This window comes from Salvelinus namaycush, chromosome 42 (assembly GCF_016432855.1).
Source record: "Salvelinus namaycush isolate Seneca chromosome 42, SaNama_1.0, whole genome shotgun sequence".
Taxonomy (NCBI): domain Eukaryota; kingdom Metazoa; phylum Chordata; class Actinopteri; order Salmoniformes; family Salmonidae; genus Salvelinus; species Salvelinus namaycush.
In genome coordinates this window covers 14,900,557-14,927,054 of record NC_052348.1, presented here as the reverse complement: position 1 = coordinate 14,927,054, position 26,498 = coordinate 14,900,557, and the positions used below count along the sequence as shown (strand labels likewise).

General features: G+C 45.2%; 2 protein-coding genes across 2 annotated transcripts in view; both read left to right on the top strand.

The window, feature by feature from the left end:
• Positions 1 to 2,395, top strand: part of LOC120035027 — a 38,793-nt gene extending 36,398 nt beyond the window's left edge. Inside the window, exon 10 of the mRNA XM_038981777.1 lies at positions 788 to 2,395. The gene's annotated coding sequence lies outside the window, so the exon portion shown is untranslated. The remainder of the gene's footprint in view (positions 1 to 787) is intronic.
• A 19,064-nt stretch (positions 2,396 to 21,459) lies between these two features.
• Positions 21,460 to 26,498, top strand: part of LOC120034752 (FRAS1-related extracellular matrix protein 2-like) — a 51,908-nt gene continuing 46,869 nt past the window's right edge. The window contains exon 1 of the mRNA XM_038981357.1: positions 21,460 to 26,497. Coding sequence (XP_038837285.1) covers positions 21,460 to 26,497 — 5,038 coding nt within the window. The remainder of the gene's footprint in view (position 26,498) is intronic.

The following is a 26,498-nucleotide window of genomic DNA, read 5'->3' as shown; positions in this document are numbered from 1 at the left end:
TTACCTGGTCTCCTTTTTATTGCATGCATTTGAGATTACCGAGGGTCACATTTGAAAGTGCAACGGCAGGATATAAGAGCTGTGAGGATGAGACACACAGCATGGTCGGTTTTCATTGATTCGGTCATGTACTATAGACTGCACTCCATCCATATCCAATGAACACCTGTTAGCTGCCTTCAATTCTTATTTTGGTATGTAGGAGTTGTATGTATGAAATCTGTACTACCCAGCTTTTTGTCGATCTAAAAGTTAATCTAGTCTAAGTCATCAATTGCTTTTTAAGGAGTTGAACCACCTCAACTCCACGGTCTTCACACCTAGGGGGCATACACCGGTTTGAAGAATCCATAAAAGGGTCGTCATAAACTCGTCAATAGAGTTTTCTTTTCCATGTCCGGTATCCTGTCCCGCAAACAGATGTTTCAGCACAGGTGTCAAAGGTCAGAGGCCACGTAAAACATGGTCAAAGCAGAAGGTATGGCAGGGGGTTACAGGTGACGAGAGCCAGGATAGTGGTGTCACAGGATGACTAGGGACACAACTTTCCAGGAAAATCCAGCCTGGTAGAAATATAGATGGAGAAAACTGAAGAGAAAGTTAAAAGGCCCTGAAAGGTAGCCCAGTTTGATCTCCCCATCGTGACGCTCCATCGATTACAAAGCAGGATTAGCAAAGGTTGAAGCTAAGTGCTTTTCAGATGAATAACTGTTCTGCACAACAAAATGAATCATTTGAATCATGAGTGACCCACTGACTTCATGCTGTTGTTTTCTTTGTGTTTTAGACTGAAGAAAAAACGTGAAGAGGAAGGTAAATTCATCGGAAACGCCTGAAAACAAAGTATTTCTTTCAATTCATATTATATAGGCTAGTTGATTAAGTTGATGTTTTCTCTGTCTATAAACAATTTAACTATTGTTGTCTTTTATATCTCAGGATAACCTATGGAAATGCTAAGTAAAATTTCACAAATGCTATGTTTATATTCTGGTACTTTTATTATACTGTATTTTTGTTATCAAGGCCTTCGGAGTTAATAAGCCTAATTTTGATTCATTCATTTAAATTCTAAACATATGCCCTGCGTCACAGGGTCCATGTCTCTTGTGTGTGTATATAGTATAGATAGGAAGTATGTCTTTAGGGAAGAGTAGCAGTGTCAGAATGTGTTCATGTTGTTATTCTGATTTACTTAGGATTTATACCATGGCATTGTTGAATACTGATTTCTGATTGGCTTGAAGGGCATTCTAGAAAGCTGCATAATTTATGTACAAAAACTCATATGAAGTCATACGAGACATGAGGTCATGTATGAACTTAAAATTGTTAACATCTCTGTTTCCAAGATACATTTTTGGGGAGATCAGTTTCAAATCTTTATGCAGATTTTTCACATTCCCCCTCGAGCTATATTGTCAATTCATTTGTCTTTTTGAAAAAACGGCAATACTTCCATCGTCAAGTTCTGTACATTTTATTTACATGGATTTGATTACATCTTTTTTGTCTGTTCTGATGTCAGTAGCTAGATAAATGTAGTGAATGTGTCACAATGTGTCTGTTATTCTGTGTCTGTTATTATGTGTATGTTGTTCTTCTTCGCGTGATACGTGTGTTTTATTCATGTTCTTCAACTTCCCCTCGTGTCAGATGGGCCTCGTTCAGAAGCCAAACGTTGTGGAAACGTTGCAGATAGAAATGTCATGATTAGAGCTGACGTGATTCCTGATTCCGCATCTCACAGAGGCATGTCTGTTCTGCAAAATATATTTCTGAACGTTTCACAATGTTGTGCCCTGCTAAATGCAGCCCTGGTCCCCACATACAGTGAACTGGACCCTGCTATTGCGAGGCCACCTGTTAATACCCTCATGAATTAGAAACCAGGCTATCGAGCCAATCCACTGCATCTCCATCCAAGAAGACATCCTAAAAGGCTTATGGGTGGATTGCTCTGGATGATGCTAATAATAGCAGATATGCTATAATTTACGCGTAGTAAAACACAACAAATAAAAGGAGAGGAAAGGGAGGCCAGGGCTAGATACAGTCCAAGCCAAGAAGATAGCAGTGTTGGTTCATGATCCAGGGGAAATGAAAGTGATACTGTGATATAGCTTTGCTATGACAGAAAGAAACAGCTGGGAGAGGTGGGATACGGGCGAGAACTCCAAACTGTTTCCTTTACAGGATAGTTTATCCTCTTTCTACACACTCATTCACAAACATCCCAATGTAGTGTGTCAAAATATACCTCCTTTTTTTCATGCATCAAGTCTGAAATCTTGACACAAATAAAATGAAACGTTTCCATAAATAATGCTCTGTCTAGAACACCTGTTTCTCTTGTTTGTACATTTTAATAAATCTATCCGAAACATCTGCAGCATCTAGTTGTGGTTTTTCTTAAAGTGTGGAGACGGCACTTCCTTCTCTCAGATTTTTCAAGGGGAAAAAAACATTTCAAGAAACCTTTTTAAAATGGCTGTCATTGTAACAAGGTACCCCTAGTCTCAAACATGTAACTTCTTCTTGCTCACCGGCCAACTGTCCAGCATCCCGCCTCCGGTCCAGCCGGTCATGTTATGGTAAGCATAAACACGGGCTACAGGTGCAAATGCGTTCGCTTCAAAGTGACAGCGTTAAAAGACAGGAATTCCCTGACACTGTGCCACACATTCCTGGGACTGCAGTGCAGCACTCCCTCAAGTCTCTAGCAGGGCTCTTTTAGCTGGACTGGCGTTCAATAGCTAGCTCATTATCACCGCGAATTAGACCTTGAATATAGCCTTGGAACATGGATCGACCATGACATTGTGTTTGTAGACTATCTAGCACTCCATCTAAACTCCTTCGGCCCGTGTGCTTTGTGCTGGAGGTGTACAGTTAATCCCTGACATTGCACAGTCTTGTGCATTAATGCTTACTTATGACCATAAATGACTCGTGATCATACATACTTTTTAAAGTCTTATGTAATGTAGTTATAGTACCACCCATCTAGTGCCTAGTTTTTGGGCCTGTTCCAGGTGCTATATGAAGCTTGTCTCCAGGGCTTCTGTCCTGTTCTGCCTAGTGATAACGCCAGGTGATAACACCAGTCCCAACAGCCAGCGGACCAATCGGGTGGTTTTTACATCTTAATCCACCATTAAGAGCTGAAATGCTGCGTTGGGCCTTGTGGCGTGTTCGTGACGGCAGGAGAGGCACTGGAATGCAGGCTCATACCCTTCAAACCTGACCACAGTCATTGCGGCCTCGCGCCAACCAGCTAAAGGAGGCAGAATACTACCCTCCTCCTCCCATCCTCTCCCTGAACTGAACCGGATCCAAATGTATTAGGATCCTTCTTGGTATCCCCTATTTATAAGCTGTGTATTTTTACAGGCGGGCCGGGTGATTCGGATGCTAGCGTCAAAGGGTGAAAGCAAAGAGAAAGGGGTTATGGTGGACCCTCTTTCTGGGTGCTATTCAGAGGATGTGGAGGGGGGCTTATCAGAGGTGATCAGGGAAAGAAGGTGGCCACTAGAACTTCTCCATGTTCAGAATCTGGTAAATGGGACCTTCTAAACATACACTACATGACCAAAGGTATGTGGACACCTGCTCGTTCAAACATCTCATTCCAAAATCATGGGCATTAATATGGAGTGCGTACCCTATTTGCTGCTATAACAGCCTCCACTCTTCTAGGAAGGCTTTCCACTAGATGTTGGAACATTGCTGCAGGGACTTGCTTCCATTCAGCCACAAGAGCATTAGTGAGGTCAGCCATTGATGTTGGGCGATTAAGCCTGGCTCACAGTCGGCGTTCCAAAGGTGGTTGATGGGATTGAGATCAGGGCTCTGTGCAGGCCAGTCAAGTTCTTTCACACCGATCTCGACAAACCATTTCTGTATGGACCTCTGTTTGCGAAAGGGGCCATTGTCATGCTGAAACAGGAAAGGGATTTCCCCAAACTGTTGCCACAAAGTTGGAAGCACAAAATGGTCTATAATGTCATTGTATTCTGTAGCATTAAGATTTCCCTTCACTGGAACTTATTCCTCATCTGGAACCATTGAGGAATAATGGAACCATTATTCCTCATCCACCAAACTTTACAGTTGGCACTATGCATTGGGGCAGGTAGCATTATCCTGGCATCCGCCAAACCCCGATTCGTCCGTCGGACTGCCAGATGGTGAAGCGTGATTCATCACTTCAGAGAACGCGTTTCCACTGCTCCAGAGTCCAATGGCAGCGAACTTTACACCACTCCAACCCACGTTTGGCATTGCGCATGGTGATCTTAGGGTTGTGTGCGGATGCTCTTCTATGGAAACCCATTTCATGAAGCTCCAGACAAACAGTTTTTGTGCTGACGATGCTTCCAGAGTCAGTTTGGAACTCGGTAGTGAGTGTTGAGTTTTCGAGGACAGATGATTTTTTTCCATAGAAGAGCATCCGCACACAACCCTAAGATCACCATGCGCAATGCCAAACGTGGGTTGGAGTGGTGTAAAGTTCGAGGACAGATGATTTTTACGCGCTTCTGCACTCGGCAGTCCCGTTCTGTGAGCTTGTGTGGCCTGCCACCTAGCGGTTGAGCCGTTGTTGCTCCTAGAAGTTTCCACTTCACAATAACAGCACTTACAGTTGACAGGGGAATCTCTAGCAGGGCTGAAATTTGACGAACTGACTGGAAAGGTGGTGTCCTATGATGGTGTCACATTGAAAGTCATTGAGCTATTCAGTAAGGCCATTCTACTGCCAATGTTTGTTTATGAATATTGCATGACTGTGTGCTCAATTTTATACACCTGTCTGCAACGGGTGTCTGAAATAGCCAAATCCACTAATTTGAAGGAGTGTACCCATTACGGGTTCAAAAATAGCAAATTTGGACACTGATAAAAGTTTAAATTGGACGCAGTGGCTGTACAGTAACATGCTATACATGACGTCAGAGTTCAAGGTCTCCACTTCACAGTTCAGTATTGGTTTTGACTGACAGCGGTTCTGAATTTGAACACCGCACGCAACAACAACAAAAATTGTGCAACATCTTTTGTTGTCTGAGTGAGGGAAATGCTGTAAATAAAGAGGACGCTATGTATTTTGAAAGACGAGGTGATCAGGATTATAATAAATATACCGCTTTGATGTCATACAAGCCAAACACCAGTTAGTCCAAAAGCACACTTCACATTTCCATATCATAAAACTCATGTCATATACAGTGTTAACGTTTATGATCACTATGTTTGATGTACAGTTACAAGATGACATGGAGTCATACCCTGGGTTGTTCTGAACATAATGAACCTGTTAGCTGTACAGTTGCAAGATGACATGGAGTCATACCCTGGGTTGTTCTGAACACAATGAACCTGTTAACTGTACAGTTTCAAGATGACATGGAGTCATACCATGGGTTGTTCTGAACAGAATGAACCTGTTAGCTGTACAGTTACAAGATAACATGGAGTCATACCCTGGGTTGTTCTCAACACAATGAACCTGTTAGCTGTACAGTTACAAGATGACATGGAGTCATACCCTGGGTTGTTCTGAACAGAATTAACCTGTTAGCTGTACAGTTACAAGATGACATGGAGTCATACCCTGGGTTGTTCTGAACACAATGAACCTGTTAGCTGTACAGTTACAAGATGACATGGAGTCATACCCTGGGTTGTTCTCAACACAATGAACCTGTTAGCTGTACAGTTACAAGATGACATGGAGTCATACCCTGGGTTGTTCTCAACACAATGAACCTGTTAGCTGTACAGTTACAAGATGACATGGAGTCATACCCTGGGTAGTTCTGAACACAATGAACCTGTTAGCTGTACAGTTACAAGATGACATGGAGTCATACCCTGGGTTGTTCTGAACAGAATGAACCTGTTAGCTGTACAGTTACAAGATGACATGGAGTCATACCCTGGGTTGTTCTGAACACAATGAACCTGTTAGCTGTACAGTTACAAGATGACATGGAGTCATACCCTGGGTTGTTCTGAACACAATGAACCTGTTAGCTGTACAGTTACAAGATGACATGGAGTCATACCCTGGGTTGTTCTGAACACAATGAACCTGTTAGCTGTACAGTTACAAGATGACATGGAGTCATACCCTGGGTTGTTCTTAATGAGCCCGTTTCTACATCTACTGATGATATCTGCGTTTTCTGCGAAAAAGGTGAAAATCTTACTCACTTGTTCTACGAATGTAAATCTGTGATAGATTTTTGGGGAAATCTTGCTGAATACTTATTTACCGTTTTGAACACGACCCATGTTTTTGACATGAAGGATATAATATGTTACTATTGCAATGATAACAAGACCATTGAAATGATAATGATTTTTTTTTAATTCTTGTTGCCAAATACTTTATACACAAACAAAAATTACAAATATTTTTGATTGAATTTAATAATCTTGTTAAGACATTATCCATAGTGAATAACAAAAAGAATAACATCTTACTGAATCATTATAATGCCATTTTTTTCAGTGAATACAATTGCACTTTAATATTATTATTTTGTGTATGTGTTTAGTATTTTCTTGTTTATACCTGTATTTTGTTTTTGTTAGACATGTTTGATGTAAGTTGTTGATAATTTTGTTTAATAATTAAAAAATATATATGAGCCTGTTTGTCATATTGTGAAGAAGTTTGAATGCACTCGTGACTATTCTATGCGCACCAAAATTACGATCTGCTTTTCTGAATTTCCATTGTGAAAGCCTAACACTGTAAGACTGTAAGAATGGCTTCCCAAGAAAAACTTCCTAAAGGACTCAATCAAGATAAAAAGCAGTTGGAGCACTCAACAACAGAAAAGACAGACACTGCATTTTGTAACTTAGCCATGTTGGCAATAGTACACACTTTCAAATGATGCCCACCTGACCAGATTTTGATTCATAATGGACCTTTTTTGGAACGTGTAAACAACAGTAATTGTGTGATGCTGGGAATACAGGGCAGCGTTCAACAAGTCTGCTTGCTCTAGTTCCTCAACAACAGTAATTGTGTGATGCTGGGAATACAGAGCAGCGTTCAACAAGTCTGCTTGCTCTAGTTCCTCAACAACAGTAATTGTGTGATGCTGGGAATACAGGGCAGCGTTCAACAAGTCTGCTTGCTCTAGTTCCTCAACAACAGTAATTGTGTGATGCTGGGAATACAGAGCAGTGTTCAACAAGTGTGCTTGCTCTAGTTCCTCAACAACAGTAATTGTGTGATGCTGGGAATACAGAGCAGTGTTCAACAAGTGTGCTTGCTCTAGTTCCTCAACAACAGTAATTGTGTGATGCTGGGAATACAGGGCAGCGTTCAACAAGTGTGCTTGCTCTAGTTCCTCAACAACAGTAATTGTGTGATGCTGGGAATACAGAGCAGTGTTCAACAAGTGTGCTTGCTCTAGTTCCTCAACAACAGCTAGGAGAGCTGGAAAAAACACCTTATGGTTATTAAAAACTCTTTGAGTCATAAAAGTGCATTGACATTACTTTGGAGAGGTGTGTGGCCACTTGGGGAAAGAAACCAGTTAGTCCTCTCACTCAAACACTTGTCATTTTTTTGTCTTATGTTGTACCTACCCCAAATGTCCCATTTTCAGATTTCGTTATCAACAAATGCGGGGAAAAGTACAGTAAATGTAAAATGCACATAAAATCAACACTAATGTTTGGATTCAGTCTTGTGTCAGATTGACTGTTTTGACTTTAGTCTAATCATTTTCTCAATCTCCAAACTGTTCATTTTTAATTGCTACTATGGTTATGCATACGCTTTCCATATTTCTTCTGTAAGGGACATTTCAATTTAGCCCTATCCATATAGGCCAATTCCCACAAGTGTAAGCGGTTAAAGTAATTTTATACCTGACAGAATGGGGACAGCAGGGACAAGTGGGCTAGTCTGGTCATTCAACGATACAGTACAGTGCAATGTAACATTCCTATGTAATATACTGTAACTGTGGCAGACAGCGTCCCAGCAGGGTGCATGGCTTTTGCCTGGACAGCAGCTGCAGACCCAGCTCTGCTATATAGGACACTCCATCCACAACTAAGAAAACATTCCACCCCACTGCAACTGTACCCTTCCCCTTTCCCCTTCCCTCTTCCCCCAAGATGCAGGGTTTGACCCTCATGTAGCCTACAGTTCCAGGTTTTCCACTAGAAGTGCTAGGGCCCATAGGTTCACTGAAGTAGGATTTTCTATGACAAGATCCAAGTATAAAGTGGCTGGATTTAGTGTGAAGTATGAAGGTGCTGAATATTTGCCATTGCCTTATTGTCTGTGACTTCTAGACAATGACACTGAAACAAATTATTGGTTTGAGAAAGACTCTTTATTAATTGTCACTGCAATGTATCGCCAAGAAGTAGTAAAGCTTAAATTCAATATTTTTATCAAGTAATGTTTGTTTTTCATAGCTCCAAGGGACCTACAATTCTAAATCAAATATCTAAATGATCCTTGGTATGACCAACTTAAAACAATTCCATTTGTTAGCTTAGTAGAACCCCCAATGTGTCCATGTGAAATTATGTAAAACTGTTGTTTATGATATGTTGGGAAGTCCATGTGAAATTATGCATTTGTGATAGAAAAGTATTGTGGGCTATCATGTTGGAACACTCCTAGTGGAACGGAGTTCCTGGAAAGAGTACTTAGGTGCTCAATTTGCCTTTGCCTGGGAGAAAGCAGGCTGGGCAGGTAGCAGGTTGGCTGGCTAGAGTTATACCTGGGAGAGTGCAGGCTGGGCAGGTAGCAGGTTGGCTAGAGTAGAGTTATACCTGGGAGAGTGCAGGCTGGGCAGGTAGCAGGTTGGCTAGAGTAGTTATACCTGGGAGAGTGCAGGCTGGGTAGGTAGCAGGTTGGCTAGAGTAGTTATACCTGGGAGAGTGCAGGCTGGCAGGTAGCAGGTTGGCTAGAGTAGAGTTATACCTGGGAGAGTGCAGGCTGGGCAGGTAGCAGGTTGGCTAGAGTAGAGTTATACCTGGGAGAGTGTAGGCTGGGCAGGTAGCAGGTTGGCTAGAGTAGAGTTATACCTGGGAGAGTGCAGGCTGGGCAGGTAGCAGGTTGGCTAGAGTAGAGTTATACCTGGGAGAGTGCAGGCTGGGTAGGTAGCAGGTTGGCTAGAGTAGTTATACCTGGGAGAGTGCAGGCTGGGCAGGTAGCAGGTTGGCTAGAGTAGAGATACCTGAGAGAGTGCAGGCTGGGCAGGTAGCAGGTTGGCTAGAGTAGTTATACCTGGGAGAGAGCAGGCTGGGCAGGTAACAGGTTGGCTAGAGTAGAGTTATACCTGGGAGAGAGCAGGCTGGGCAGGTAGCAGGTTGGCTAGAGTAGTTATACCTGGGAGAGTGCAGGCTGGGCAGGTAGCAGGTTGGCTAGAGTAGAGTTATACCTGGGGGAGAGCAGGCTGGGCAGGTAACAGGTTGGCTAGAGTAGAGTTATACCTGGGAGAGAGCAGGCTGGGTAGGTAGCAGTTTGGCTAGAGTAGAGTTATACCTGGGAGAGTGCAGGCTGGGTAGGTAGCAGGTTGGCTAGAGTAGAGTTATACCTGGGAGAGTGCAGGCTGGGCAGGTAGCAGGTTGGCTAGAGTAGAGTTATACCTGGGAGAGTGCAGGCTGGGTAGGTAACAGGTTGGCTAGAGTAGAGTTATACCTGGGAGAGAGCAGGCTGGGCAGGTAGCAGGTTGGCTAGAGTAGAGGTATACCTGGGAGAGTGCAGGCTGGGCAGGTAGCAGGTTGGCTAGAGTAGAGTTATACCTGGGAGAGAGCAGGCTGGGCAGGTAACAGGTTGGCTAGAGTAGAGTTAAACCTGGGAGAGTGCAGGCTGGGCAGGTAACAGGTTGGCTAGAGTAGAGTTATACCTGGGAGAGTGCAGGCTGGGCAGGTAGCAGGTTGGCTAGAGTAGAGTTATACCTGGGAGAGTGCAGGCTGGGCAGGTAACAGGTTGGCTAGAGTAGAGTTATACCTGGGAGTGTGCAGGCTGGGCAGGTAACAGGTTGGCTAGAGTAGAGTTATACCTGTGAGAGTGCAGGCTGGGCAGGTAGCAGGTTGGCTAGAGTAGAGTTATACCTGGGAGAGTGCAGGCTGGGCAGGTAACAAGTTGGCTAGAGTAGAGTTATACCTGGGAGAGTGCAGGCTGGGCAGGTAGCAGGTTGGCTAGAGTAGAGTTATACCTGGGAGAGTGCAGGCTGGGTAGGTAGCAGGTTGGCTAGAGTAGAGTTATACCTGGGAGAGTGCAGGCTGGGCAGGTAACAGGTTGGCTAGAGTAGAGTTATACCTGGGGGAGAGCAGGCTGGGTAGGTAACAGGTTGGCTAGAGTAGAGTTATACCTGGGGGAGAGTAGGCTGGGTAGGTAACAGGTTGGCTAGAGTAGAGTTATACCTGGGAGAGTGCAGGCTGGGCAGGTAACAAGTTGGCTAGAGTAGAGTTATACCTGGGAGAGAGCAGGCTGGGCAGGTAGCAGGTTGGCTAGAGTAGAGTTATACCTGGGAGAGAGGAGGCTGGGCAGGTAGCAGGTTGGCTAGAGTAGAGTTATACCTGGGAGAGTGCAGGCTGGGCAGGTAACAAGTTGGCTAGAGTAGAGTTATACCTGGGAGAGTGCAGGCTGGGCAGGTAGCAGGTTGGCTAGAGTAGAGTTATACCTGGGAGAGTGCAGGCTGGGCAGGTAACAAGTTGGCTAGAGTAGAGTTATACCTGGGAGAGTGCAGGCTGGGCAGGTAGCAGGTTGGCTAGAGTAGAGTTATACCTTGGAGAGTGCAGGCTGGGCAGGTAGCAGGTTGGCTAGCGTAGAGTTATACCTGGGAGAGAGCAGGCTGGGCAGGTAACAGGTTGGCTAGAGTAGAGTTATACCTGGGAGAGAGCAGGCTGGGCAGGTAACAGGTTGGCTAGAGTAGCGCCATACCTGAGTTTTGTTATCGGCAAATAGTTGTTGCCTGAATAGTTTTTACTGAGAATATCTTTGATTTTTTCAAGTCTTTGTCAACGTCCTGTTTGTTATTTTCTGTACAACGTATATTGGCCAATTTGTCCTGCACCTGTTAATATTGTAAATAAAAGCCTCTGAGTGGTGAGCAGCAGAACATCCTGTCTGTCTCCTCACTGTCCGATCCTCCACCTCAGCATCTGCTTCACACTTATTAACAGTCCTGACAAAGCTTGCTCACTTGAGTACCAAACTGTGGGTGATTAGGGCTGCGTTTACACAGGCAGACAAATCCTGATCATTTTCCACTAATTGGTCATTGACAAATCACATCAGATCTTTTCACATCAGATCTTTTTCAGAACTAATCTGATTGGTCAAAAGATCAAGCAGTGAAACAAAAATCAGAATTGGGCTGCCTGTGTAAAGGCAGCCTCTGTCACGAACAGCCAGAATGCATTGACACTATAATTTGTCGTCTGTTAGCACAGCAGCTTTGATGGCGCAAAGGTTAGCACTGTGCAGCCTAGTAAAATAACGGTGTCCTCTACCAGTAACGTTACTCCCCTTCACTACTGACATTGGCCTACAGGGATGTCCCGTGCAGCTGTAACTAGCCATTCATCAACACCATGATGTAGAGGTTATGAGATGTTCAAGAGCTATAAACTTTACGGACTTGTTGAGAATGCATAGAATGTTTTTAAATACAGTGTGAACACAGTGTGACAGATATGACCAGACAACCTACATGACGAGGTGGTGGTGCTACAGTACACAGCGGTACACAGAAGTAAGTGGTGTCATGGACATGGTTAGGAATTTACAGACATATATAACGCTAAAGTAAAACAAATGTTTATGTCCTTATATGGTAGCCTACACTCTTAGAAAAAAGGGTTCCAAAAGGGTTATTCGGCTGTCCCCATAGGAGAAGCCTTTTTGGATCCAGGTAGAAACCTTTTGGGTGTCATGTAGAACCCTCTGTGGAAAGGGTCTACATGGAACCTAAAAGGGTTCGACCTGGAACCAAAAAGGGTTCTTGAAAGGGTTATCCTATGGGGACAGCCGGAGAACCCTTTCAGGTTCCAGATAGCACCTTTTTTCCCACAAGAATGTAGATTATATAATTAAATTATTTTTCTTTATATTCTTTTGCCAGGTTACTCTTAATGTCAATTTTACCTAATAATAACTTTGTCAATGCATTAATTGGATTACAAAGTGGAGAAAGTCATACTTGGGTCATTCAGATTTGTGGTTACTTGCTGCCCTGGGGACACAGGTGAGTATTCATACACTGAGTATACAAAACATTAAGAACACCTGCTCTTTCCATGACCAGGTGAAAGCTATGATCCTTTATTGATGTCACTTGTTAAATCCAGATGAAGGGGAGGAGACAGGTTAAAGAAGGATTTTTGAGCCTTGAGACATGGATTGTGTATGTGTGCCATTCAGAGGTTGAATGAGCAAGACCAAAAATGTAACTGCCTTTGAACGGAGTATGGTAGTAGCTGGCAGGCAAACCGGTTTGTGTCAAGAACTGCAACGCTGCTGGGTTTTTCACACTCAACAGTTTCCCATGTGTATTAAGAATGGTCCACCACCCAAAGGACATCCAGCCAACTTGACACAAATGTGGGATACATTGGAGTCAACATGGGCCAGCATCCCTGTGGAACGCTTTCGACACCTTGTAGAGTCCATGCCCTGACGAATTGAGGCTGTTCTGAGAGCAAAGGGGGGTCCCAACTCAATATTAGGGAGGTGTTCCTAATGTTTGGTATACTCAGTGTACATGATAGATGTTTGACAATGAATATGCATGACTAGTCATCTGTTAGGGACTTCTGTAAATCAAATTCATGGAAGATAAAGACAAAATTATGTGAGCGCTTGGGATTATCAATCAATCAAATGTATTTATAAAGCCCTTTTTACATCAGCCGATGTCACAAAGTGCTGTACAGAAACCCAGCCTAAAACCCTGAACAGCAAGCAATGCAGATGTAGAAGCACGGTGGCTAGGAAAAAGTCCCTAGAAAGGTTGGAACCTAGGAAGAAACCTAGAAAGGAACCAGGCTCTAAGGGGTGGCCAGTCCTTTTCTGGCTATGCCGGTTGGAAATTATAACAGTACATGGCCAAGATGTTCAAATGTTCATAGATGACCAGCAGAGTCAGATAATAATAATCGCAGTGGTTGTAGAGGGTGCAACAGGTCAGCACCTCAGGAGTAAATGTCAGTTAGCTTTTCATAGCCGATCATTCAGAGTTAGAGACAGCAGGTTCGGTAGAGAGAGAGTCCAAAACAGCAGGTCTCCGGGACAAAGTAGCACATCTGGTGAACAGGTCAGGGTTCCATAGCCGCAGGCAGAACAGTTGAAACTGGAGCAGCAGCACGACCAGGTGGACTGGGGACAGCAAGGAGTCATCAGGCCAGGTACTATTGAGGCATGGTCCTTGGGCTTAGGTCCTCAGAGAGAAAGAGAGAAGGAGAAAGAGAAAGATAGAAAAAGAGAGAGAGAATTAGAGAGAGCATACTTAAATTCACATAGGACACCGTATAAGACAGGAGAAATACTCTAGATATAACAGACTGACCCTAGCCCCCCGACACAAAGTATTGCAGCATAAATACTGGAGCCTGACACAGGAGGGGTCGGGAGACACTGTGGCCCCGTCCGACGATACCCCCGGACAGGGCCAACCAGGCAGGATATAACCCCACCCACGTTGCCAAAGCACAGCCCCCATACCAATAGAGGGATATATTCAACCACCAACTTACTACCCTGAGACAAGGCCGAGTATAGCCCACGAAGATCTCGCCCACGGCACGAACCCGAGGGGGCGCCAACCCGGACAGGAAGATCACGTCAGTGACTCAACTCACTCAAGTGACCCACACCTCCTAGAGACGGCATGGAAGAGCACCAGTAAGCCAGTGACTCAGCCCCCGTAATAGGGTTAGAGGCAGAGAATCCCAGTGGAGAGAGGGGAACCGGCCAGGCAGAGACAGCAAGGGCAGTTCGTCGCTCCAGTGCCTTTCCGTTCACCTTCACACTCCTGAGCCAGACTACACTCAATCATAGGACCTACTGAAGAGATGAGTCTTCAATAAAGACTTAAAGGTCGAGACCGAGTCTGCATCTTTCACATGGGTAGGCAGACCATTCCATAAAAATGGAGCTCTATAAAGCCCTGCCTCCAGCTGTTTTCTTAGAAATTCAAGGGACAGTAAGGAGGCCTGCGTCTTGTGACCATAGCATACATGTAGGTATGTACGGTAGGAACAAATCGGAAAAATAGGTAGGAGCAGGCCCATGTAATGCTTTGTAGGTTAGCAGTAAAACCTTGAAATCAGCCCTAGCCTTAACAGGAAGCCAGAGTAGAGAGGCTAGCAGTGGAGTAATATGTTCAAATTATTTGGTTCTAGTCAAGATTCTAGCAGCCGTGTTCAGCACTAACTGAAGTTTATTTAGTGCTTTATCCGGGTAGCTGGAAAGTAGAGCATTGCCGTAGTCTAATCTAGAAGTGATAAAAGCATGGCTACGTGTTTCTGCATAATCTTTGGAGAGAAAGTTTCAGATTTTTGCAATGTTACGAAGATAAAAAAAAGCTGTCCTTGAAATATTCTTGATATGTTTGTCAAAACAGAGATCAGGGTTCAATAGTAATGCCGAGGTCCTTCACGGTTTTATTTGAGACGACTGTACAACCGTCAAGATGAATTGTCAGATCCAACAGAAGATCTCTTTGTTTCCTGGGACCTAGAACTAGCATCTCTGTTTTGTCCAAGTTTAAAGTAAAAAATCCACTTTAAGTTTACATCTGCAAAAAGAGGATTCTGAGATAATTGGCTTTAAAGTTCCGAACCCTCATTGGCTTGAATGGTGTCAGTGATGTGTATCTTGTATTCTTTGGAACTTAACAACATGAATTGGGGTATTTAGAGTACTATATAGGTAGAGAACATTGAACAGAACAAGGCTAATGTCAATAATTCAATTTTGACAAAAATGAACCTTATAGTCCTAAACTCTCGATGGTTGTAATGGGAAAATTTGTAAGATGGGGAAAATATACATTACCGGAAAGCATGAGTCATGTAAGCTTCTGCCTGGACCTCAATTTGACTTCACCTTAGTGGAACGAACAACTGCTGCAAAAGTCAAGCATGACATAGACAGTAGGAATTCCCAATCTCTTCTCGGGAGGAAAGAGAGGGATTTTGAGAATACACTTTGGCTTTGTTCTCCATCCATCATGGGTCATTAAGGGTCTGTCATCGTGTGCCTGTCCCCAGGATGGTGAGGTGAGACCTGGCAGCAGCAGGAGCGGAATGCCCTGGCCCCTGCCCAACCTCTCTCTGTTTACCAAAGGCCATCATTAAGAGCATGGCCCCAAGGGAACAGAGAAGGTAAACCTCACACAACTAGGCCATTGATACAGTACAGTCAAGCTAACGAGTCAGTCAGCACTATGCCATGTGTTATATACTGTTACTGTACTGTGACTCAACAGCTATGGCTAATGCTAACACTATGCTAATGCTAGGCTTGTGCTAATGCTAGGCTAATCCTAGGCTAATGACCCTTATTAGCAGCATCCACAGGCAGCACATACACTCAGCGCAACTCTTTTGGCAGTCACTGCTAGCATTTTCTACTTAGCATTTAACCCCTGGAACAATCTAATGGTCCATAATGAACTACAGTACTGCCTGGGTTGGATGACAACTGGAGAGGAAACCCTATCCTGCTTGGAGCGAAACAGAAATAGTTTCTTAAACCGTAGAAATAAAGTAAATAACCATTGGGGTTATACAGTTATATAAAAAGCTTGGTTTGTTTGTTTCTATAGTTACACCATGTGGACACACCCACCGTTCCATTCCTATAACTGTCCAGACGAGCGGGGGTAATGCAGGACTTATTTAGGAGATGTAATGAAAGGACCTAGATGCAGAATGCATGCCATGCTGGGTATTCGGCACACTTCAAGGGGCGTTTGTCACGGGAGGAGGTTGCTAAGTGCCATGCAGTGTTGTCCGAAACGCGTCAGCATCTCCAGAAACAGTACAGCCTTTATTTTTATCAGCGTTATTTAAGGTATAAGTTCAGCAGCTCACCCAGAGGTCACCCACCCATGCATTGTTCAATGGGCCCCCTTATAATAATTTCTTCCCGGGGGGACCGAGTGGTGCAGAGTTCTAAGGCACTGTATCGCAGTGCTACAGGGGTCACTACAGACCCGGGTTTGATCCCGGGCTGTATCACAATCGGCCATGATCGGGAGTCCCATAGGGCAGAAAACAGTTGGCCCCGCGTCTTCTGGGTTAGGGGAGAGTTCGGCCAGGGTAAGCCGTAATTGTAAATAAGAATTTGTTCTCAACTGATTTGCCTAGTTAAATAAAGGTAAAAAATACATTTTAAAAAATGTACAAAAGATTTATGTCCAGTGCTTCCTATCCGCATTAAAGAGATTTATAGATTGAGCCCATTTCACCAGAAAGTGATTCAGTGACAGAACAGCCATATTAATCACTTGAAACTGTATTTCATTTGTACCAGCTGTGGTAGATTGAATGAATGAGAAATTATTGCTACACTTACATTTCTAGAACAGTAAGTTTGGGTTTCTGCAATAATAATTCCTTATTCTCCTTGACTATACTTGGTAATCATGATAAAAGAGAAAGAAGTATAGAAGACTTGCGTTTTTTAAAATTGAAACTGTGGACCAACGTCATCATGATTATAGCTTAATAGCTATCATACACGTTACTCTATAAAAGGTCACTAAGTATATTTATCTTAACGTGACCTTGCGCCGCGCCATACCGAGGGTGCATTCTCACATTCTCCCTGGATCCCCAATCTGACCGCAACACGTCTCTCTGTGTCATGCTGTGTCATCGTGACCCACCATCATGAGAACCCAGCGAACCCTCATGCTTACTGTCGTCCAATCGTAGTTTAGATGAAAAATATAATAATCATAAAAAGACATTGACGTGAGAATGCTGAAGACCTGGCTGCTGGCGTAGATGCCTAGATCATGTGTCGCGTCATGAGATGAGATAAACTCCTCTCCATCTCTCCATATCCAGGGAGGACGGGCCTCGGAGGGGGTTTCCATCATTGCATGGCTTTAAATCTGATGCCAGTGACAGCCCACCGCAAAGGATATATTTGGACTTTCTACTAATAATTTATAGGAAAGGTCATCCAGTGCCTTTTTAACTACAGTAGAGACATGGTCTATCGAATTCTGCAGGTCACTTCCAATCATCAGTAATATAGCCTAGCTATAAACTATTATGACAAGAATCATAAATATGATATTTACTCATACACATATGGAAAGCCTGCTTCCTCTCTAGGGTTCTTCATACTTGGGAGTTTTTCCTGGACACTTTGGTTCTGCTTCTGCTTGGACTTTGGGGTCTAGGACTGGTTATTGTAATTTATAGATTGATTGACTGATTGATTGAAATGGCTTTTTGCTTACTGTATCTGTCTGATTGTAACATAAGCTGTTTCTAGTCTTGTGTCATTAAGGGAAGGGGTTTGTTAGGGGATGAGGCCAGTGTCCCAGTGTCACTGTCACCCCACCTGTCCTGCTAGGCCAGCTGATGTCAGGTGCTGGGTGGTTCTCAGTCTGTGACAGAGAGCAGTTTGGTGCCGGGGTGTCCCAGAGACCTGACCCTAAAGGGCACCAACCCCGTGAACAGATCATAAACCGCCACATGACCAGGTCACACATGTCCCATTGTTTAACTTATTGAGACGTTCAATATTTTCCCTGTAGGCCTGTATACCTGGTGCCATTTTGTTTTGCTGTTGACAGTTGCAGTTGAAAATGTATTTTGTTCAAGCGAGTGTTGATGTTGAGTTAGGTCAATGTGTACTGTTTGAGTGGACTAAGAGGCTGAACATCCATTTTGTAAACTGATCCTCCAATCTCTACTGTTGTCCATGTCTATTTCCCAGGGATGAATGATAATGTTAAAACATGGCTCATGTTACCAATAAAATCCTCTCCATTAGTTAATTTTGTATTACACAGGCGTCATATGGAGGACTACATTCAGGGCATTCAGAAAGTATTCAGACTCCTTCCTTTATTCAATATTTTGTTACATTACAAACTTATTCTAAAATGGATTAAATAAATGTTTTTCCTCATCAATCTTAACACAATACCCCAGAATGACTAAGCGAAAACAGGTATTTGGAAATTTTAGCAAATGTATTAAAAAATAAAACAATTCAGACCCTTTGCTATGAGACTCGAAATTGAGCTCAGGTGCATCCTGTTTCCATTGATGTTTCTAAAACTTGATTGGAGTCCACCTGGGGTAAATTGATTGGACATGATTTGGAAAGGCACACACCTGTTTATATAAGGTACCACAGTTGACAGTGCATGTCAGAGCAAAAACCAAGCCATGAGGTCGAAGGAAGTGTCTGTAGAGCTCCGAGACAGGATTATGTCGAGGCACAGATCTGGGGAAGGGTACCAAAACATGTCTGCAGCATTGAAGGTCCCCAAGAACACAGTGGTCATCATTCTTATACGGAAGAAGTTTGGAACCACCAAGACTCTTCCTAGAGCTGGCCACCGGGCCAAACTGAGCAATCGGGGGAGAAGGCCTTGGTCAGGCAGGTGACCAAGAACCCGATGGTCGCTCCAGAGTTCCTCTGTGGAGATGGGAAAACCTTCCAGAAGGACAACCATCTCTGCAGCACTCTACCAATCAGGCCTTTATGATAGAGTGGCCAGACTGAAGCCACTCCTCAGTAAAAGGCACATGACAGCCCCCTTAGAGTTTGCCAAAAGGCACCTAAAAAATGATTCTCTGGTCTGATGAAACCAAGATTGAACTCTTTGGCCTGAATGCCAACTGTCAAGTCTGGAGGAAACCTGGCACCATCCCTACGGTGACGCATGGTGATGGCAGCATCATGCTGTAGGGATGTTTATCAGTGGGAGCTACTGGGAGACTAGTCCGGATTGAGGGAAAGATGAACGGAGCAAAGTACAGAGAGGTCCTTGATAAAAAAGAAACTGCTCCAGAGCGCTCAAGAACTCAGACTGGGGCGAAGGTTCACCTTCCAACAGGAACACGACCCTAAGCACACAGCCAAGACAACGCAGGAGTGGCTTTGGGACAAGTCTCTGAATGTCCTTGAATGGCCCAGCCAGAGCTCGAACTTGAACCCAATCGAACATCTCTGGGGAGACCTGAAAATAGCTGTGCAGCGACGCTCCCCATCCAACTTGACAGAGCTTGAGAGGATCTGCAGAGTAGAATGGAGAAACTCCCCTCTTTTACACCGCTGCTACTCTCTTTTATCATCTATGCATAGTCACTTTATTAACTCTACCCACATGTACATATTACCTCAACTAACCGGTGCCCCCGCACATTGACTCTGTATCGGTACCCCCCTGTATATATTCACACTATTGTTATTTTACTGCTGCTCTTTAATTACTTGCTCATAAGTAAGCATTTCACTGTTGTATTCGGCGCATGTGACTAATAACATTTTATTTGAGTGATTTGATTTGTAGCGTCATACCCAAGAAGACTCAAGGCTGTAATCGCTGCCAAAGGTGCTTCAACAAAGTACTGAATAAAGGGTCTGAATACTTATGTAAATGCAATATTTCTGGGGTTTTCTATATATACATTTGCAAAAAATATATAAAAAAATCTAAAAACCTGTTTTTGCTTTGTCATTATGGGGTGTTGTGTGTAGATTGATGAGGGATAAAACAATTTAATGTGGAAAGTATTTCCGAATGCACTGATAGGATGTCTTGGGAACAACACTTAAAGGTTTTCCTTGTGCATATGTTGTCGAGTGTTTTCTGCTGCATTAAACATGAATGCTTTGTATGATGATATTCTAAACCTTATCAAATATCATCCCATGCAGCGAAAAATAGAATAGTAGCTTGTTAACCCCAAGGTGTGAGGGGTTGTGGTATGGTGATACACCAGGGCCCCTGAACACAGGAATAGAGTGGAGGGGAGGAAGAGGACATTACGTTACTGACCTTGGTTGTGGGTATTCTCTGGTAGCCTGTCTGTCAGGCCACAGTATGATAAGAGAGATGTATGTCATGGTTCATTAGCATTGGACCTGGCCCTTCTGAAAGACCCCACTGTTCACGTGAAGCACAATGTGAAATTACCATGGCGATCGCTGATGATATAGCCTATCAGAGCACCGAGTTGACTTCAAAGTGTCTCCGAAACTAATGGGGCAGGTTACCTGCCTACTTATACCTCATAATATCTGACCATGAAAATACCCTGAGGAAAACTTTATGTATGTGATATTTTAAAACTCTTGTTACTTTGTTTTTTGCATTTCATATTGAACTGATCATGTTAACTGACTAAATGGGATTTTTTTTGTTTTTCTATTTTGGTTGGAATGTAGTTCAATAACCGTAGTTCATGTAACCTGCACCAGGTTACCCAATAGAGGGCACTATCATCAGTGTTCCATAGTGTCATTGCCTTGCTCTTGAAACGCTCCTGTTCAGTGTTTGATCATGTTTAATGCACAATGAAAGCCAACCTCTAAATCAGCACTGGTGTTTGAATCTGAAATATTTAAGGCAATACTCGACAAAATCATCACATCCTCCTTAATCTAAGACACATTCAAAATAAATACGCATTAATCAAACTGTGCCTTTATGTAAGGAGGTCTATTATCAATGTGCTTAGACCAGGGGTTCTTAAACTTTTTCAGCTCGAGACCCAAATGAGAAATTGATGTTCCTCCCGTGACCAAAATCGTCCTCCATCAACCCAAATTAAGAAGAAATAGTGTGTGATTATTTTCATAACCCTTCTCTCACATACATACCCAGGGCCCACTTTGGGTCCCGACTCACATTAAAGCCAATTCTGCATGTGTTGTCTTGAAAACCTGGACACAGCATTTTTGGAGGTCTTCAACTGATGATTTAGGTTTCTTTTGGAGAGGGGGAGTTGTTTAGGTAGTTCGTTGTGGGGCAGAGAAGGCTGGGGGGGTATAGAGGAGGAGGGAAGGCTGGGAGGGGATAGGCAGCGGGGGAAGAGAGAGGGGAGGGAGGGGATAGGCAAGGGGGGGGATAGGCAAGGGTACTGGAGGGGCTGTCCAATGTGCTTTCTTAAATTAGCTGTTGGGTGCAGGAGGCATTCTCTCCGTGTTGTCAGAGGGAGGAGTCTGGGGGCGCTGTCACTGTCTACTGCTTCAGTATTACCTGCACCATAAGATCAACTACACTTTCCTGTGTGAGTGTGTGTGTGGACAGAGAGAGAGAAAGAGGGAGCAGAGAGAGAGAACAAGAGACCCAAGCTTCAACTTTTCAACTGCCAGAGTGGGGTTGACTTTTTCTCATCTTTTTTCTTCTCTGGAGAGATTTGATTTGAAGGACATTTATTTCTGCTGAGTTATACAAAGTTGCAAGGCAACTGGCAGTGGACATGGCTGGTTGTCTGCAAAGGACAGGACTTTGTAAAGGGCAGGCACGTTTGTTGAGATGCCTCTTTGTGCTTTTCACTCTTGTCTTTTGCTTTTCTTCTGTGGACGCGGAGCCCCACCAATTCGATTCGGGTTTCCTTTACCGACAACGACAAGGACATAATGCTGACAGCATCATTGTGGCCAACAATGGCCTCCGTGTTCCCTTCGGGAAATCTGTGTACCTGGACCCTGTTAATGACCTGGTGACTGAGGTGCAGCCCGGAGACCGCTGCTCCATCACGGTCCTGGAGAATGACCCACTGGCCCAAAAACCCGGAATGCTTAGTCCTAAGAAGTTCCCCTGTGCGTTTGGCGGTGATGAGGTGAAATACACTCATTTTGGCTCCCGGAGCCCCAGTAAAGACAGGGTGAAGCTGCAGCTACGCTACGACTCCCAGACGGACACGGTGGTCATCCCCTTCATGCTGGAGGTGGAGGTGGTCTTCCAGCAGCTGGAGGTCCTCACCAGGAACATGCCCCTGGCTGTGGACAAGCTCAACGGCAACAGCAACCTCATCGACAAAAAGGGCCTGGACTTTTCCTTTGAGGATGGTGTCACTCAGTGCAAGGTCGCCACGCTGGTCGGCGCCGGCGGTCTCCCCAGGTATGGCACCCTTTTAAATAACTCCACTAATGGCCAGATGATGGACTGTGATGAGTTTCTTAAGCAAGGCATTCGCTACAAGCACACATCAACCACCAACTCTCCTAACAGAGACTATATCCCCATGTTGGTAGAGCTGCAGGATAATGAGGGAAACACCATTATGCAGGAGCATTTCCAGATCATGGTTAGAATCAGAGAGGGTACAGAGAACACCCCTCCTAAGCCTAGTTTTGTTGCTATGATGATGATGGAGATTGATCAGTTTGTGATGACAGCTATCACCAGTGATATGTTGGCTGCCGAGGATGTTGAATCTGATCCAGACGACTTAATCTTTAACATTACTTCCCCCCTGGGCCATCAGCAAGGCTACATCATCAGTACAGATGATCAGAACCTCCCCATCACCTCGTTCTACCAGAGAGACATTAAAGATTTGAAGATAGCCTATAAGCCTCCGTCCGAGGATTCAGAAGTAGAGAGGATTTTCCAGCTCGAGTTTGAAATTGTAGATACAGAGGGCGCCGTCTCTGATACGTTTGCCTTTATGATTGTGGTGAAGCCTATGAATACTCTTGCTCCCGTAGCAACCAAGAACACAGGGCAGCTTTTGTTTGAGGGCCAGTCCAGAACTCTCTCCAGCTCTCACAACTTAGAGATCAGTGATGAAGATAACCTGGACAATGTGAAAATCACAGTGGTGGACGGCTTGAAGCACGGCGAGCTGACGGTGCTCGGCACGCGCAGGAAATTCTTCACACCTGCCGATTTAGATGCCGGCATCGTGGTTTACCAGCACGACGGCAGCGACACCTACAGCGACAACATCATTTTTAGAATGACTGATGGCAGCAATGAGGTCGAGTTTTTGTTCCCTATCACTATAGCCCCCACTGACGATGAACCCCCTATTATCAATGCAAACACCGGCCTGGTGCTTTTCAAGAATGAAATCATGCAAATTTCCCCCTTCATTCTGAGCGCCACAGACATAGACTCAGAGGATTCTACCATTAAATTCATCCTTGAGGCCCCGTACTCCACTGTAGGGGAGCTTATCCTCAGACAAGTGGAGCCTCCCTCTAACCCCTCTCTCTGGAAGTTCAGTGAGACAGATGAGATGTTTGAACAGGTGGTGACCGAATGTTTCCAGCAGGACATTCTAGATGGGAAGCTCTTCTACCGCCACATTGGGCCTCACAGCACCACCACTGTGATGGATCAGTTTGTGTTCCGCGTCCAAGACGACAATAACCCACCAAACCAGTCCGGTGAGCATACCTTCACCATTAAAATCCACCCGGTGGATGACCTCTCACCAGAGCTCTACCCAGGGACCACGCTTCACATGACAGTGCAAGAGTATGAGCTGACTCACTTCAAGAAGACGTTTTTGCGTTACACAGACTTGGACTCGGATGACAGGGATCTGAAATACACCGTCATAAAGCCCCCCACTGACACAGACGAGAACAACCCGGCCCCCCTGGGTGACATTGTTCTGACTGACAGTCCCGACTCTGTGATCAGTGAGTTCACACAGGCGCAGGTCAACCACCACAAAGTGGCCTACAAGCCTCCAGACCAGGAACTGGGTATCACTCCAAAAGTCCTTCAGTTCACATTCATTGTGGAGGATACTGCTGGGAATACAGTAGATGGACTATTCACTATTTTCTTACAGCCCGTTGACAACAAGCCTCCCTTTATCACCAACACTGGTTTCACTTGCCAGGAGAGAAGCACGTACATCATCACTAAGAAGGAGCTCGATGCCACAGACCAGGACACAGAATATGAAAATATTCTATTCACTGTGACCCAGATTCCTCGCTATGGGCAGTTGCAGTATTTAGGGATCGATATGTCGAACAGTGAGACATTTGTCCTGGATGACATCGAAAATGGCCATATTGCCTACATCCATGGCGGGGAGGAAAGCCTCAGTGACGTTATCAAGTGTGACGTCAGCGACGGCTTCCATGAGGTACCTATCATCATCAAGATCTCCATTAACCCAGTTGATGACAAGACCCCCACCATCATGCTCCCTGCTGGCCTTCTAGGGGCATCCATCGATGTCCTGGAGAACGGGGCAACTGAAATCACCAGCAACGTCATCCAGGGCCATGACGAAGACACTGACGACCTCATGCTGACCTTCATCGTTGAGGAGCCCCCCAGGCTCGGTGAGATCCTGGTGAGCGGTGCCCGCGCCGAGAGGTTCACCCAACAGGACATCATCAACGGCGTGGTGATGTATGCCCACACTAGTGGTGAGATCGGCTCCTTCAAAGAGCATGACTCCTTCAACCTCACCATCTCCGACATGTCCGATGAATGGGTCGTCGGGGGCAACAAGGTCCAAGGAGTCCGGGTGCTCGTCACCATCCTGCCCGTCGACAGCATCCCACCCATCGTCAGCGTCGGGGAGCAGTTTGTGGTGATAGAAGGGGAGAAGAACGTCATTACTCTGGATCACGTTATGACTGAGGATATGGACACAGACAACAATGACATCCTGTGCACCGTTATTGTCCAATCAACATCCGGGTACGTGGAGAATATCTCCCCAGCTCCAGGTTCTGAGAAGTCCAGAGCAGGCACCGCCATCACCGCCTTCAGCTTCAAAGATGTCTTCCTCGGTCATATCTACTATGTCCAGAGCATCCACAAAGGTGTGGAGCCTGTGGAAGACAGGTTTACCTTCCGTTGCTCCGACGGCATCAACTTCTCTGATCGCCACTTTTTCCCCATCGTCATCATCCCTGCCAATGATGAGAAACCAGAGATCTTCATCCGTGAGTTTGTCGTGATGGAGGGCATGAGTCTGGTCATCGACACACCCATCCTGAATGCGGCCGATGCAGATATTCCAGGGGACGAACTGGAGTTTGAGATCATAAAGAACCCCAAGCATGGCAAGATAGTTCAGCAGCTTACAACGGGAACAGTCCCTGTTGTCAGGTTCTCATTGGAACAGATCAATGAGGCCTCCAACATCATCTACGAACACGACGACTCAGAGACCAAAGAAGACAGCTTCGAAGTTAGGCTCACAGATGGGAAACACACAGTGGAGAAGAAGATTCTCATCATGGTGATTCCTGTCGATGACGAGACACCGAGAATGGCCATCAATGACGGACTGGAGGTTGAGATTGGAGAAACCAAAATAATCAACAACAGAGTCATGAAGGCTACTGATCTGGACTCGGAAGACAAAGAGCTTATCTACGTTGTGCGCTACGGCCCAAGCCAAGGCTATCTCCAGCGTATCACCAAGTTCGGACACGTTGTGGGCAACATCACCCTCGACATGAACTTCACCCAAGACGAAGTTGACAAAAACCTGATCCAGTATGTGCATACGGGCCAGGAGGGTGTCCGTGACCTGCTTAAGTTCGACGTTACCGACGGCATTAACCCCCTTATCGACCGATACTTCTACATCAACATCGGAAGCATCGACATGGTTTTCCCCGATGTCATCAACAAAGGCGTGACCCTAAAAGAAGGGGGCAAAGTGACTCTCACCACTGACCTGCTCAGCACCACTGACATCAACAGCCCGGATGAGTTCCTCAGCTTTAGCATCACACGTGCCCCTAGCAGAGGCCATCTTGAATGCACTGACCTCCCAGGTGTGCCCATCTCCACCTTCACCCAGCTGCAGCTGGCCGGCAACAAGATCTACTACATCCACACCTCAGACGATGAGATGAAGATGGATAGCTTTGAGTTCGAGGTGACGGACGGCTACAACCCGGTCTTCCGCACCTTCAGAGTGTCCATCACGGACGTGGACAACAAGAAACCTGTCCTGAGCGTCCACAAGCTGCTGTTGGGAGAGGGCGAAAACAAGCTCATCACCCCATTCGAGTTGACCGTGGAGGACCGTGACACCCCAGACAACCTGCTGCGCTTTGTGGTCACCCAGGTGCCGGTTCATGGCCAGTTGCTGTTCAACGGCACCCAGCCAATCAACACCTTCACCAAGCAGGACCTGAACGAGAACCTCATCACCTACAAGCACGATGGCACCGAGTCCAACGAGGACAGCTTCTCGTTCACCGTCACCGACGGCACACACAACGACTTCTACGTATTCCCTGATACCGTGTACGAGACACGTAAGCCTCAGATGATGACCATTCACATCAGCACTATTGACAATGGGGTCCCCCAGATCGTGGTCAACAAGGCTGCCCCGTCCCTAAGGGTTCTGCATAGCGGCCACCTTGGCTTCCTGATCACCAGCAAGGCCCTGAAGTCCGAGGATCGAGACAGTCCTCACAAAGTCCTCAAGTACTCCGTGGCCGAGGCCCCACAGCACGGCTTCATCATGAACACCGCCCTGGGCAATGACAGCATCAAGGCCTTCACACAAGG